General features: G+C 38.2%; 1 protein-coding gene across 9 annotated transcripts in view; it reads left to right on the top strand.

Moving 5' to 3' along the window:
- The window catches only part of LOC130883478 (transducin-like enhancer protein 1), an 89851-nt gene extending 88221 nt beyond the window's left edge, over positions 1-1630 (top strand). For all 9 annotated transcript variants that reach the window (XM_057783959.1, XM_057783960.1, XM_057783961.1 and 6 more), the window contains 2 exons: positions 887-963; positions 1063-1630. In XM_057783959.1, the coding sequence (XP_057639942.1) occupies positions 887-963; positions 1063-1170 (185 nt within the window). In that variant the 3' untranslated portion in view covers positions 1171-1630. The remainder of the gene's footprint in view (positions 1-886; positions 964-1062) is intronic.
- Positions 1631-16926: the final 15296 nt, after the last annotated feature.

The raw sequence follows: 16926 nt of genomic DNA on the forward strand, positions 1-16926 counted from the left end.
AGGAAGACTTTTCACTAAACGTTGAGCTTGTCTTTTTGCTAGACTAGATGGCCAGCAAGTGCACAAGGCCTACTTGTTCTATGCCCTTCCCCAACTTGTCTCTGGGAGTTGGATTCCAAGTACACAAGGCTACATGCCAGAAATCTGAACTCATGGACAAGCTTGCACATGTTTAGCCATCTCCTCAGTCCTTTGACAATTTTTTGATTACAAACATGATCACACTAAGGAGCTTACTTGAATTATATAGACCAACCCTTTGGACATTGTACTTGACATGTTAAAAATACTCTCTTTTGAGCTAGCTGTAGTGGTCCACACCATTAATTCCAGCACTTAGGAGGCAGAGGCAGGTGGATCTCTGTGAGTTCAAGACCAACCTGGTTTACAAAAAGGTCTAAGCCAGCCAGGGCTGTTATACAGAGAAACTGTATCTCAGAAGAAGAAGAAGGGAAAAAAAAAAAAAAAAACAACTCTTTTGGATGAGCTAGATCATTCCATGGGTAAAAGCATTTATTATTCAAGCCTCATGACCTGAGTTCAGTCTTTGAAATCCATGTTAAAAAGCTAGATGAGCTAGGGAACACCTATAATCCCAAACTGCTACAGTGAGCTGAGAGTGAGCTGAAACAGGAGAATGGAAGCCAGAAGCTAATAGGGCAGCAATAGAAACAGTAAAAGAGACCCTTCCTCAGAAAGGGGGAAAGAGAACCAATTCCACAAGCTGTCCTCTTCACCTTCACACATGCCTCCTGACCTGTTTGTGCACATGCACACGCATGCACGCACGCATACACACACATACTAAAAACAGTGCTCTATTACAATTAATTCCAACGGGAAATTTTAATATTGCTGGAGTTATATGTTCCTTTGCTAATCCTAGGCAAGTGGTTTGTGAGTACTGGAAAAGACAACCTCCTCAATGCCTGGCGGACACCGTACGGAGCCAGCATATTCCAGGTACAGAAGTGTGCTACCTTGTGTCCTTTGAAACAACTAATGAGGTTACCTTAAAATGGAACACATTAAATATCCTCTGCCTGTTGTTTTTTCTTACAGTCCAAAGAATCCTCATCAGTGCTTAGCTGTGACATCTCTGTGGATGATAAATACATAGTCACTGGCTCAGGGGACAAAAAGGCTACCGTGTATGAAGTCATCTACTGAAAACACTATGGCTTCGTATTTACAGTTGAATTGGGCCAAATGTTTGAAATTTGTAGAAATAGAAAAGTTATAATTAAAAAGAACAAACAAACAAAAACACTCGAAGAAACCTGTTTCCAAACGCTGACACAGAACTGCTTTGAGTCTACAAAGAAAAGGCAACAAGTCTATGAATAGACAGTCACCTGTCTACCTTTGGACACTACAACCACACAGAGGCCACAAATGTGGGCTAGAGGAGCAAGCTGCTGCCTGTCAGTCACACCTTGCCCAACTGTGAGCTTACTTTTCCGTTCCTTGCAGTTTACTTCACGTTGAGTCCTCTGTAGAGCAGTGGTGTCTCCAACGAACTTGTTTCTTGATTTTGCATCTTGTGATTTTTTTTTTTTGTATTTTTGTTGGTTCAACATTTGTATAAATTGTAAATATATTTGGTTTATTACAGTAAAGCCTTTAGTACCAGTAAGTGGTCTTCCTCCTTGATTGATTTTAATCAACACTTTGGGTTTTGAGAGTAAAGTCCATGCACATGTAGGTAAGTTCTCAGTGCTCTTGTCTTTGCACACATGTATTTGACATGGACGTCTGCTGTGTTGGGACTGATCGTGTCAAGTCCTTGTGGATCACCAGAGACTAAGGATCAGAACTGGAACTGTCAGTGAATGACAGCTTTAATAGAAGAAGTCGAAATTACTTTGATACTCATTCTTTGAGACTTATGATTAAAACTCACAAACTATTATCATGATTTTTATTTTGTTTTTAGCGTGGGGTCTTACTTCATATCACAGGCTCACTTTGAATTGGTAGCAATCCTCTTGCCTCAGCTGGGATTACAAGTGTGTGTCACCTTTCCTGGCCTTTTTTAAGTTTTAGATAATATAACAAACCTGTTTCACACATTCATCCCTACTGTCTCCTTCTCTTTCCTTCCCAAAGAGACCGCCTTCTGCTTTCATATTGCATAAATGTGAGTTGTATTTATGGTTAATTCTAGATTGTGTGTATAAGAGCAAATACATAAGCTTTTTTTTCAAGGTCACAAATTAATGTTCTACCTTTTCCTGGTGTCTCACTGAGAGACAGAATCTGCTTTTCTTAGGAAGTCCCAATCTTTTCTTACCTACATTCTTTCCCATTTGTTTCACGAAATGTATAGATGCTTTATGTTTTGTTTTATGATGTGTGCTGTTCGGAAAGCTGTGGAGTTCATGTCCCTGGAAAAATGAGGTGGAAAGTCAGCTGGTTATGTCTCATTGGTACTTACGTGATCTATTATGCTAATTTACTTACTCCAACAAACCTTGCCCAGTTCATCTCATTAAGACTGTCCCTGCAGCTCTGGACATTGCAGTGTGTCATTAATCTTTTGTCTTTATTTTTATAGACAAGCTTTTACCAATTTGATTAGGTGATATCTGTAATGCTGGGCTCTTAATAAGTTACCAACATGTTTTCTTTTGAATAGGCTACATAACTCCTGCTTTATATACTGCTGTTTACTACTATGTGCTAGAAAATAATGGCTGGTAAGTACCAGTAGCTAAGGAATTTCCCGTGTCCTTGTTTTCTTACAATTCAGTGAGTTAGCAGTTCTTTATGCTTTTCATTTATCAAGATCTTTTTATATCTTTATTTTTTTTTTAAATATTCTTTTTTTTTTTTTTTTTTTTTTTTTTTGATTTTCGAGACAGGGTTTCTCCGTAGCTTTGGAGCCTGTCCAGGAACTAGCTCTGTAGACCAGGCTGGTCTCAAACTCACAGAGATCCACCTGCCTCTGCCTCCCAAGTGCTGGGATTAAAGGCGTGCGGTTTTTATATCTTTAAAACATTACTTTTCACCCTCCTTCCCCACTAAATTTTTTTTTTTTTTAAGTTTTAAATGCTTTCCATTAAGCAGATAGTAACCCCAATGGCCAAAGCTGATTTGTGCCCCTCTTCCCTATATTGTGAAGTAATTGTATGTGCCTCTCTTCTCTTTCCACCCAGACACCCAGTCATATAGTGGTAAAAGAACACAGGGATTTGTTTCTCTCCAAACTTAGACTCAGGCACAGGACAGCAGTGTTGCTGTGGGTATGCAAATTCACTTCCACCTGCAAGTAAGGAAGGATTGGAAGTTCTGGGAAATAAGCTACTGAATAGAATCTATTATATCCCTTCCATTTACCAGTCCATTAGCTGAAACAAATGTGGTGTGTCTGGCCTAAAGAGAGATGGCTGTGGGAGCTGAGAATGGAAAGTGAGAATTTGGAAAACTGTCCAGGTCATTGTTTCTCACTTGTATAATGTGAATTGACAAAAATTGTTGTGCCTACTGCTCAAGGTCTTAAGGATCATAGTTGCTATGTCAGCAGGATATAGTGACACCTGTCTCACAAATGCAGCATAGATAAGTCCATTGTCTTCCCCATTATAGTGTTACCCCATCCTAATACCCCCTCTCTCTGTCTCTGTCTCTCTCTCTCTGTCTCTTTCTCTCGTGTGTGTGTGTTTGTGTGTGTCTGTATGGGAGCTTCTACATTTGGTTACCATATGGCTCTTTCAAAAGTCTTTTAGTGTTATTTATCCCATTTTTTCCTCCTCTGCCCTGCACTTCCATCCCCCACTTGAATTCATTACTTCATCTTTTATTATTCTAGTTCAACCCTTTATACAACCATGTTCTATATATTCTTCTTAAAACCGTCTCCTTTACTAATTTATAACATCTATGGGTATTCCAGACAAAATATACACATCTGAAGATTCAAAGTTAGCATCTACAAATAAGGTAAAACATGAACTGATTGTCTTTCTCAATCTGGGGTTACCTCACACTAATTGTTTCCAACTTTATTTCATTTACCTGTAAATTTCCTAACTTCATACTTCCTTTTCAGTGTCCATTTATCTGTTGATGGACATCTAGGCTTGTTTCCATTTTATGGTTATTGCGAGGAGAGCAGCTATGGGCATTGATGAGCAGGCATCTCTGTAGTAGGATATAGAGTCCTTTTGAGTCTATGTCCAAAAATGGAATAGCTTTGTTTTGTGATGTATCTGTGTGGTGGTTTGAATAACTATAGCGCCATAGACTCATATATGTGTGTGTGTGTGTGTGTGTGTGTGTGTGTATGTGTGTATGTGCTTGGCTTATAGGGAATGGCACTATTAGGAGGTCTGGCCTCTTTGGAGCAAGTGTGGCCTTGTTGGAAGAAGTTTGCCACTTTGAGGACTCAAGCTGTGCCCAATACACAGTTGTATCTTCTGCCTGCAGATGAAGATGCAGAATTCTCAGCTTCTCTAGGACCATGTCAGCCTGCACAATGTCATGCTTTCTGCCATGATCATAAGAGACTCTTAAACTGTAATCTAGCCCAAGTTTTCCTTTATTAGAGTTACTGTGGTCATGGTGTCTCTTTACCAAATACAAACCCAAATTAAGACAGAAGTTGGTACCAGGGACTGGGTATTGCTGTGATAGTGCCTAACCTTGCTTTTGTTTGGAGGAATGTGGACTTTGGAAGTTTGGATTAGGAAAACAGCTGAGTGTCTTATGTGGGGCTTAAGGGGCCATACCAATAGCATGGAAGACAGTGGTGCTGAGGATGATTTGAATTTTGAGCACCTGGCTCAAGAGAAGAATGTTAGCATGTTCCCTAGAGACTGTTCTTGTGATATTTTGGTAAAGAATGTGGATGGTTTTTGCCCTTGTCTGATACGTCTTACTTGAGGGTAAAGTGAAGAGTTTTATATTCTACTGGCAGAGGAAATTTCAAAACAACCTAGTATTGACTGTTGTATGGTTGTTAACATTCACTCTTGTGAAGATCTGTAATGGAAAGAAGCAAGCTGAGCAAAGAAAAATGCAAAATGTACAATTTGAGGAGAAAAAGAACACCAGGAAGTCAAATAAAGCTAAATCCCGAGTTCAAGGAAATAAACAGATTAAAGGAAAGCCTGATGTTAAATGGAATAAAGAGAGTAGATTCCTCAGGGCAAGATCCTTCCCAGCTAAACTTCCAAATAGTGAAAAGGAATTAACAATTTAGGCCCAGGTATGGTGGTACATACCTTTAATCCCAGCATTCAGGAGACAGAGGCATGCAGATGTCTGAGTTCAAGGCCAGCCTGGTTTATAGAGCAGGTTCCAGGACCGCCAAGCTTAAGCAGTGAAGCCAGAAATCTGGTGAAGACGTAATTGAATGGGGGCAACCATGTTCCAGCCCCAGAAAGCAGCAGAACATAGCAGTTTTGGCCAGGTGGTTCTGTCTGTAGAGTCAAGGATACAAGAAAGGAATTATGGAATCTCCCTCCTTGATCAAAGAAGGCTGCTGAGGCCAGGCATGTGAAGCCTTCAATGAAGGCCCAGAGAGGCCATTGTGTGAAGCTGTGACTGTGAAGCCTGGATTTCTTTGGAGACCCCAAGATATTAGAGACTCCAAAGTCATGGGATACCTGCTGAGGAGAGATGCTAAGAGGGAGTGGAACCAGCCCAAGAGAAGTGTGTTACAGTCAACAAAGCCGAAGGGTTTTGGAGACCCAAAGAACATTTAACATAAGACATGGAAATACAGAGTCTGGTGTTGGACCAGCTGGTTTTCGCGTTGTTTTGGTCCAGTATTTCCTCACTATGCTCCCTTTCCTCCATTTTGGAATGGTAATGTTTATCCTCTGCCATTATATTTTTTAAATATATGATCTGCTTTTTTATTTTGGATTGTACAGGGGATTGTAGTTAAAAGATTATAATGAATCTCAGAAGAGACTTTGAACATTTAAACAGGGTTGAAACTGTTACAGTAAAGATGGACACTTAAAAGAAATTACAGACTATGGAAACTTTTGAAGTTGAATTGAATGCATTTCTGCATTATGTTATAGTAACAAGCCTATGAGAGCCAGGGAGTGTGGAATGTGGTGGTTTGAATAAATATGGTCTCCCATAGACACATGTATGAATGCTTGACCTATAGGAGATGGTGTCATTAGGAGTTGTGACCTTGTGGGAGTAGGGTGTGGCCTTGGAAGAAGTGTGTTACTGTGGAGGTGGGCTTTGAGGTAATATATGCTCAAGTACCCTCAGTGTGGTACAGAGTCTTCACTTTTGCTACCTGCAGGTCAAGATACAGAACTCCTAGTTCCTTTAGCACCATTCCTGCCTATATACTGCCATTCTTCCTGTCATAATGATAATGGACTAAACCTCTGAACCTGTAAGCCAGCCCCAGTTGAATGTTTTTCTTTATAAGAGTTGTGGTCATGGTGTCTCTTTGCAGCAATAGAAAACCAAACTAAGACAGTCTTTTCTAGTTTTTTTTGAGTATTCACATTGATTTCTATAGTGATTAAACCAGTTTATGCTCTAATCAGCAGTAAATTACCATTTTTCTTTCCCCATATTTACATCAGCATTTGTTGTTTGTTCCTTCCTTGCTTTTCTCGTCTTAGCCATTCTGCCTTCACTCTAAGGTGAAATCTCAAAGTAGTTTTAATTTGCATTTCTTTGGCTAAAAAAAAGTTGAACATTTTTTAAAAAGTGTTTCTTAACCATTTATAGCTCATCTTTTCATAGCATTCTGTATAGGTCTATGCCTCTTGTTGGTTTTCTTGATGTTTACTGTTTTGAGTTCTTCCTATATTCTAGATTCTAACCTCTGTCAGAAGCATAGCTGTTAAAGTGTTTTTCCCCCTGTAGGCGCTCTTCCCTCCATGGTAGTGTTCTTTGTTTTTCAGAAGCTTTTTGACTTCATTATGACCACTTATTTGTTAGTGTTAATGACTGTGCTATAGGAATCCTATTCAGAAAGCCCATTCCTGCACAAGCACCTTCCCTACTTTCTCCTCTGTCAGATTCGGGGTATCTATCAGGTATTTTATCAAGGTCCTTGATCCATTTGGAGTTGATTTATGTACAGAGTGACAGATAAGGATCTAATTTTCTTTACATGCCACTATCCAGTTTGAGCAGCAGCAATTGTTGAAGATGTCTTTTCTCCAGTGTGTTGTTGGCTTGTCAAAAGTTGGGTAGCAGTAAGATTTGTGGGCTTATATGTAGGGGTATAGTTCCATTCCATTGATTACTATGTCTGATTTTATGCTAGTGCCATATTGCTTTTTATTGTGATAAATCTGTGGTGTACTTAAAATCTGAGATGTTGATACCTCCTTATATTGTTCAAAACTGTTTGAGTTATCCTGGGTATTTTGAGTTTCCAAATAGAATTTAAAACTATTTTTCTATTTCTGTGAAGAATTGTGTTTGGGTTTTGATAGAAACTATATTGTATTGGTAGACTACTTTTGGTAGGATGGTCATTTTCACATGAACATGAAGGAGCAGGTCTTCCCATCTTCTGGTATCTTCCTCAATTTTATTTTTCGGTGTCTTAATGTTTTTTTTTTTTAAGTACTTTTAAAACTCTTTCACTTAGTTTTATTCCAAAGTTTTTTGTTTTTCTTTTTGTTTGTTTTGAGGCTTTTGTGACTGGAATTGTTTGCTTGATTTCTTTTCTTATTTTGTTTGTCATTTGTACTTAGGAAGGCTGCTGGTTTTTGTGTGTTAATTCTGTATCCTACTATTTTGAAAATACATTTATCAGATATAGGAACTGTCTGGTAGAAGCTTTAGAGTTCTTTCTGTATAGAATCATATCATCTATAAATAAGGATACTTTGTCTTTTTCCTTTCACATTTATAGTCCCTTTGTCTCCTTGTTTTATTGCCCTAAGATTGCCAGTATTATATTGAATAGGATGGAAGAGAATAGACATAGATGCTCTTTTTTTTCTCTCCATTTGGGATGATGTTGGCTGTAGTCTTGGTATATATTACCTTTCTGAGGTTGTGATAGATCCCCTGTATTTCTAGATTCTCTAGGACTTTCTTGTGAAAGTGTGTTAGATTTTGTGAAAGGCCTTTCCTCAATCTAAAAAGAAGAGATAATCATTAGATTCCTGTTTTTCAGTCTTATGTGGTAGATTGCATTTATTTACGTGTATATATTGAACCATCCCTCCATCCCTGTGATGAAGCGAGCTTGATTGTGGTGGATGATAGTCTATGTGATGTGTTCTCACGTTCAGTTTGCAAGTGGTTTACTGAGAATTTTCATATTCTTAGTCATTAGAGTGTTTGGATTATGATTCTCCTTGTGGGGAAATCTTTTTTTTTTTTTTTAATGAGGGTGATACTGGCTTTGTAAAAATGAATTAAAAATGTTTCTTAATTTTCTATTTTGTGTAATAATTTGAGGAGTATTTATATGAGTTCTCTGAAGGTCCATTAGAATTCTGTGCTGAATTCATCCATCTGGTGTTGTGCTATTTTCAGGTGGGCAAGATAATTGCTTCTATCTGGTTGTATGTTATGGTTCCATTTAGATTAATTATTTCATTTTGGTTTAGCTTTGATTGGTCGTGTGTATCTAGAAATGTATCTGTTTCTTTTAGATTTTCCAGTTTGGTGAAATATAGATTTTTTTTTAAATATCCTTATGATTCTCTGGATTTTCTTGATGTCTGTTGTAATATCTACTTGGTATTAATCTGGATTTTGTTGTTGTTGTTGTTGTTGTTGATTTAGCTAAAGGTTTTTCAAACTTTTCAAAGAACCACCTCTATAGCCTTCAGGTGTATCAGAACTTACTAATTTGAGACCTCTTTTTTTATGTAGGCAGTTAGTGCTATGGACTTTTTCCTCTTAGAACTGCCTTTATTGTGTCCCATAGATTTTGGAATGTTATGTTTTAGTCATGTTTTTGTTTATTTGTTGTTTTGGGTTTTTTTTGTTTTCTTTTTATTTTGGGTTGTTTTTTTTTGTTTGTTTGTTTGTTTTTTTTGTTTTTTTTTTTCTCTTTGCAATAGCCTTTGCTGTCTTGGAATTTGTTTTGACAGAGATCTATTTGCCTCTGCCTCCCAATTGCTGGGACTAAAGGCATGTGCCACCACACCCAACATCATTCAGTTTTTAGAATTGTTAAAATTTTTTTTTGGTTTCTTCCTTGACCCAGTTATCACTCAGTAGGACTTTATTTGTTGTACATAAGTTTGTGTACTGTGTAGTTTCTATTGTTGATACCCAGCTCTTTATTCCATTGTGGCAAGATAAAATATAGGATGTTATTTGAAGTTTGCTGTAATTTTAGGCTTGTTTTGTGTCATAATATGTAGTTGACTTTGGAGAAAGTTTCATGGGCAGCTGAGAAGAATATACATTCTATAGTGTTTGAGTTGAATGCTCTATAGATGTCTGTTGGTCCATTTGATTTATGATGCATTTAGTTCCGCAGTTTCTCTGTTTAGTTTTTGTTTAGATGACCTTGCAGTTCACCTACTATTACTGTGTTGGTGTCAGCCTGTAGTTTTAAGTCTAATGGTGGTTTTGTTTTTGTTTTTAATGAAATGCAACTATGCTTGGTACATATATGTTTAAGATTGTAATCCTGTTGGCAGATTTTTTCCCTTTAATGAGCATGCAGTGCCCTTCCTTATCTCTCTTTTTTTTTTTTTTTTTTTTTTTTTTTTTTTTTTTTTTTTTGGTTTTTCGAGACAGGGTTTCTCTGTGGGTTTGGAGCCTGTCCTGGAACTAGTTCTTGTAGACCAGGCTGGTCTCGAACTCACAGAGATCCGCCTGCCTCTGCCTCCCAAGTGCTGGGATTAAAGGCGTGCGCCACCACCACCCGGCTTCTTCCTTATCTCATGTTCAGTTTTGGTCAGATATTATAATAGTATTGCTTGCTTTTTCTTAGTTCCATTTTCATGGAATGCTCTTTTTCATTCTTTTATCCTAAGTTATGTCTATCATTGATGATGAGGTGTGTTTTTTAAAGACAGCAATACTAAGGCTCCTTTTCTTCAGTCTGGTAGTCTGTCTTTTTATTTGGGAATCGAGACTATTGGTGTTTAGTTGAAATGCGTATTAATTTTTGTCATTTTGTTGATGTGTGTATTGTTATTGTTATTGTTTATTTTGTCTTTATCTCTTTAGATTATTTGTCCTAGTATTGCTAGTTTGATTGTTCCTTTTGACCTCTTGGGTATATTTATTGCTCTCTTCAGATTGAAGTATTTATTCCTTCTGTTATCCCCTATAGAACTGATTCCTTTAATGTGTTTTATCATGGGAAATTTTAATTTCTCTTTTATGTTTAATTGCTGGGGCCTCCATGAAGTTCACTGAGAGGAGAGATCAGAAGAGAGATCACCCTGAGAAGACAGTTCAGTGCAACATGACTTAGCAGCTGCTGGTGGTTCAAACTTAGGGAGTCTAACCTTGAGTGGTTTATTTTAGGCATATTTAAACACAGCAAAATCTGGTGAAAACTATTCTTGTACTAATTAATTCAATCCCACACATACAACAAAGCATACGGATTTATATCTGTCTAAATCTCTTTGATACAGGTTAGTCATGACTATATCAAAATTGTAAAGTGCATATGACATCTTCTGTAAAGATAAGTTCTGTAGTTTGACTAAGAAAAACAAACTTATAAAAATGTCTCAGAGGGTCCCTCCAGCTACACAATTTGTACCAAGGTCACCAGGCTAGAAAACAACTGTGTTCTAGTGTGTGCTTAAAATGTGTTCAGTTTTACAGATAATGTTATGTGTCACGGATAAGACAATATTCTTTATCTGTTGGGCACAACATTTTGTAGCCCTGCTTGCTAAGTAGAGTTGTTCTATGGTATGATTTAGCTCTGAGCTTTCTTCTTTATTTGGAGGAAGCATATAGTGTGAAAGTGAGGTGTTGTTTCCAGATCTCTGCAGTGTTTTATGCTTTTTAATGTCAAGACTCAGAAAAGGTATAAGCCCAGCAAAGCCTCTTTGTGTCCTTGGAGAGCAACACTATGTTTGGTTTTGGGCGGTTTTTGTTTGTTTGTTTGTTTTTTGATGAATCTTTGTGAGCTGCCTTCACTTGGGTAAAGCTGACTGCACACTCAACTCTGAAGACTTTACAGCAGTCCCAGTGTTAGCTACCAGGGAAGGTGCTACACTTTTGACTCATGTCCCCTATGAAGTTTGTAGATAGGAGTACTAGGATTGGGGAAAATGCTTATGCAATGCAGTGTAGCATGTGGGATGAGTGGAGACAGAGCGTGAATAAGGTAAAGTGTTTAAGCTAGAGGTATAAAAAGCAAAGATAATGCTGTTTGTTAGGTTTGGAGAGAAGAAAGATGGACAGAAGAGACTCTTTCTCAAGACACAAGTCACAACCTATCAGTTGAACATTTAAAAATGCAAAATTGTGTCTTTTAAGAGGAAAAAAACAATTTAAGGAAAAAATTAACTTAAAAGATACACACACATATATAATAAAAATTAAAGATTAAGAGTATATAAATTCAAACAGTGGACTGAAATAGTCATTATGTTCTCAGTCAGTTTCTCTTTGTGGTTGGGGAGATCCTCCCTGTGTGTTTACCCTAATCGGCCCATCAGCACACAGTACTTTCTCCACACATCATGCTGGTCTTCCTGCTTCCAGGATGCAGGATGCTGAGGATCCCTGTTGCAGGCTTCTTTACCACACTGCCTTCACCCTACTCTGAGTCTCTGTTTGGACTTCTCCCGTTTGGCACCTCTGTGGGTCTGCAGGCCTGCTTTCAGGGGTAGAAGTCTAAGCGGTGCAACTTCCCCTGTAGGTTCCCATAGACTCTTATCTAGAGCTGTGGGGGTGGGTTGGGGAATCTTTTGTTTGTTTTTGTTTTTGTGTTAAGTTGAGGTCAGCTCAAGTACTGCTCCAGCCTTCTTTTGCTGATTACCTTGGGAAAGAGTCAAAGAACTTTCTCCCAAGACCCTTGGCTCTGGACTTTTGGTAGGTTAGGGGAACTGGTTTTGTGAAGCTCTCAATTTCGTATTAACATACTCCTTGCTCAGGTCTGCTTTGGTTTTTAAAGCAGTAAAGCAGTATTCAGTATTACCCTGGGGCACTACCTGTGCTTTCCTCTGTGGCTGCATGTATCCAGTTGTACTTGGAAGTGTTCAACGACCTTAATTCTTTTAAAGGATCATAAGAAGTCAGCTCATCAAGTGTAAGTACCCAAACAGTAGATATTTGACTTAGTTCCTAAAGAACGACTTTTATAGCCAGTCAACCCGTCTCTGTGTCTCTGTCAGTCACCCCCCATCCCTCTACCACCTTCCTGTTTATTTCATATAGACTTGTATTCTAAATATTAAGAGTCAGTAATTTGTGAAAATTAAATGTGTTGCTGATCCTTTGATTACCTTAAAGGGGTAATTAAGTGTGTCTGAATCTTCTTTTCATTACAAAATACCTCTTGGACTCAATTTAAAAAGTGGAAAGGTTGGATCTGGGATTGTAATTCAATGATACAGTGTTTTTCTATGGATGTTAAAAAAAAAAGAAGTTAAAGCTGGACAGTAGTGGCATATTCCTTTAATCCCAGCAATTAGGAGGCAAAGACAAGCAGATATTTGTGAGCTCAAAGCCAGCTTGTTCTACAGAGTAAGTTCAAGCCAGGGCTACACACACTAAATAAATAAACAAACAAACAAACAAACCTGTCTCCAAAAACAAAAAAGTAGAAATCTGTTTGGGCTAATGGCTTTGGGGTTCCAGCCCTTGATCAAGAAAATGTGTTGCTTTTTATTGCTAGTTCTGTGATTAAACATCATGGAGTGTGTGGTGGTACAAATACCTATAACTCAATAGAAGGGAGTCTTTGAAAAGGCACTGGGTCTCACTGTCCCTTTTAAAGACATAGCCACAGCAACTTTTGCAAAACACTTAAACAGGGCACTAAGCCTTTAAAATAGGAGCCCTTGTGAGATGTTTCAGATTCCAGCTACCTACAGGAACTTTTAATAGTATGCAGATCTTTAGAGCAGAGATGTGTAGTCTGTCCAGTACTACTATTTTAATAGCTCTGTAGTTGGATAAGTAACATTGCAGTAGTGATGAGAATGTCACTAAAGAATAGCCCAGTGGGAACTGTGTATTAGGAAGAATGCTTTGGAATGAAGGCCCTCCTAAGTGTACCCCCAGGTAGAATACACATTTATCACTACTCTGTAACCTTGGCTATGTCTTAGCTCTTTTTAGGTCTTTCTTAAACTGAAAAACTGAGACAATCTCACAGGGCTATTAACAGGATTAAAGAAGTTATAGTATTTTTGAGAAATTAATATGTATTTTTTGAGAAGTTTCTAATTGGGCCTAGTTTGACTATTGAACCCACCAAATGGTGGTTACCTGCAGTTGCCTTTGATCATGAATAGGTGTCTGGGTAAGGGCAACTGAACCTTTCATGCCATGTAACTAGTAATCTCAAGACTCCTTCATTTCACTTAAGGATGTGGTGACTCTTCTTGGTTGTCAACTTGACTACTTCTGGAATTAACTAAAACCTAAATGGCTGTGCATACCTGTGGATTTTTTTCTTAATTGAATTATTTGAAGTGGGAAGATCCATTTCTAATCCAGATCTTTGAAGTGGGAAAATATACCTTTAATTCAATTCTTTTGAGGTGAGAAGATCTGCCTTTAACCTCAAACACACCTTCTGCTGGCAACTTATATAAAGGAAATGGAAGAAGGAAGCTTTCTTTTTCTGCTCATTCTCATTCTTTCTGGCAAGTCCATTCCTTCACTGGCTTCACCAGCTTCTTCAGGATTCCAGTGTATACCGAAGACCAGCTGAGACATCCAGCCTCATGGAGTGAGCAAGTGGTAGATTCTTGAACCTTCCATTCATAATGAACTGTTAATTGGGTTATGTAAGCAATTCTAATATACCCTGTGTTTCTATGCATGTAAATAGTTAAAGAGATTCATTCTATAAATTCTGTTCCCTGGATAATACATATTTATTACTTGAATAACAGTTTCTTTTTGCTACAAATGTTCATCCCTTGCTGTAAGGTATTCTGTATCCTGTTTTCTTTGCTCTAGGTCTAGTTAGAAAATTTTGTCCAACAAAATGATCTAGCTTTAATGTATCTGTGAAACTGATGTGATTAGGTGCATACAACATCCAAAGCTATTTGCAGAACGTGTGGCAGGTTGAGTCTAATCCAGAATCCATGCCATGTAACTAAAGGAAGAGGTTGACTATGAGTGTTAAACTGCAATGGTAAACAGGAGCCAAACTTTGTCGCCCTAATCTTTCTATTTTGTTGTGCTCCCTTGAATTAATTTTCATACACATGCATACATAAGCAGTCTATATTCTTCAAGTTCTCACACTTTCTGTGTCCTTAGAGTTGACACATTGATTGACTCCTCAGTCAGATGAAAAGCCATCATGAAATTACTAAAGTGATATACATTTTAACATTCAATAACTAATGCTGTACCAAACGTCCTCATGTAGGAACTTTTTTCCTTTTTTTTTGTTTGTTTGTTTGTTTGAGCTGTTACCTTGAAGTTTTCTCAAGATTTGGACTATTCGGTCATAGAGTGTAAGTATATTGTAAGTGTATTTTTACGCCTTCCTCCTCCTTTCCCTCTTTCTTTTTGCCTCCATCCCGTCTTCCCTTTTGTTCTTGAGACAGACTGGCTTTGAACTAAGTAGTTCTCCTGCACCAGCTTTCTGAGAGCTAGGGTTACATGAACACATCACCATGTCCACATCCTGCCATATTTGATTTTGATGATTTTTTTTTCATTGAAACATGTAGGTGAAATTAACTGCCTCAGAACAAAACAATTACCTCAGTCAGGCTTCCCTTTTACTAAGCACTTTTGGTATAGCACCTTTCACAAGGAACATTTTATGTGGAAGAATTGAAGGAACAAACCATCTTTTTCCATAATACAAACTGTAAGCTCTTGGGCAAGGTCAGTGCCAGAGCTTGTATGCTCTGGGGTTTTTTTGGAAATGTATGAAGTGATTCATGTCCTACTCTCTGTAAAAGAACATTAATGAGAAAGATGGAGCTTTTATTCTTTGAATGAGTTTTCCCAAGTGGGAGCAGATTCTTTTTGTGATATCCAGAGCTTCTGCTGGGTCCAAATACAATGTTCTACAGTTGCAAAAACCCAACACATAACCTCACTTTGGGAGTGTGAAGTGAGAGATTCTTAATAGTTTAACTCAGAGGAACTCTCCTAAACCCCTCTCTCCCATATATGTGTATCCTCTCTTCGTGTGTGTGCGTGTATAAAGTATTAAGCAGATAGCCATTTTCATACCAATATATTCTCCATTTATAGAACTGTGTAGTGAAAGTCTTTTAGAAAAACAACTGTAGTCCTTTAGAAAACAAGTCTGTTAGTGTGAAGACATACTAACCCATGGGTGACTGTGACCTAGTGAAACTTGTCTGCAGTTTTCTTATTTGTCCCACATAAAAAAAGTGAACATGATAATTTAAAAAGAAAAAAAAAATGTATAAACTGTTGGTCATTAAGAGAGAGCTGTGTGGACTGAGGATAAGAGACTGAGATAGTTGTCACCAGGCCACAGTTTCTATGGTCTGTGTGAGGCCTTACTACATTGTTATGTGTTTTACTTGAATGACTAAGTCTTAGAATAATAAAAAGTTTGATGTATTTTTTCAAACCTTCTGTGATGGCTTTTCTTGTCAACCTGACAACATCTGGATTTTACTAAAATCTAAGCAACTAGGTACACAACTGAGGGATTTTTTTTTCCTAATTAAGCCATGTGAAGTGGGAAGACCCATTTCTATTTGTTGTTTTATGGAAGACAGTATTTTTTCTCACTGTGTAATCCTGACTATCCTGAACTCACTCTGGACACTGATCTCTAAGAGATCTTCCTGCCTTTGCCTCCTAAGTATGGGGATTAAACATGTGTGCTGTCAGCCGGGTGGTGGTGGCGCATGCCTTTAATCCCAGCACTTGGGAGGCAGAGGCAGGCGGATCTCTATGAGTTCGAGACCAGCCTGGTCTACAAGAGCTAGTTCCAGGACAGGCTCCGAAACCACAGAGAAACCCTGTCTCGAAAAAGCAAAAAAAAAAAAAAAAGTGTGCTGTCGTACCAAGCAGAGAATACCCACTTCTTTCAGGTAGCAAGATACACTTTGCATGTTGACATAATTTTATATCAAGTTGGCTCAGGGTAGAGTCATGTGAAGGAGGGAACTCCAATTGAGAAAATTCCTCCATAAGATTGAGCTGTAGGCAAGCCTGTAATTTAATTTTTTAAGGTACCAATCGATGTGGGACCACTCCTGGAGATAGTGATCCTGGGTTCTATAAGACAGCAAGATGAGCAGACTATGGAGAGCGAGCCATTAAGCAGCATCCTTCCATGGCCTCTACATCAGCTCCTGTGTCTAGGTTCCTGCCCCTTTTAGTTTCCTGTCTTGGCTTTCTTCAGTGATAGACTGTATTGTAGAAGTATAAACCAAATAAACTTTTTTCCCCAACTTGCTTTTTGGTCATGGTGTTTCACCACTACAGTAGAAACCATAAATAAAATATACCTTTAATCCAGATGTTTTGAGGTGGGAGGAGCCACCCATAATCTAGACCATATCTACTGACAGCCTATATAAGGACAAGAAAGGAGGAAACTTGCTTCTTTGCCTGTGCTCTTACTCTATGGCAAATCTACTCCTTTACTGGCATTAGAGCCTACTGCTTCCATATTTTAGCATATACTGAAGACCAGATGAGACACCCAACCTGCCTCATGGACTGAATAAGTACTCAGTTGTTGGACCTACTGTTGGGGAGGGGGACCATTGTTGGACTAGCTGGTCCACAGTCTATAAGCCATCCTAATAACTGCCCCCCTTTTATAGTGTGGTCCCTCTCTAGAATTTCTGTTCTGCT

The sequence above is a fragment of the Chionomys nivalis genome, chromosome 11 (genome assembly GCF_950005125.1).
Source record: "Chionomys nivalis chromosome 11, mChiNiv1.1, whole genome shotgun sequence".
In the NCBI taxonomy this organism is placed as follows: Eukaryota; Metazoa; Chordata; class Mammalia; order Rodentia; family Cricetidae; genus Chionomys; species Chionomys nivalis.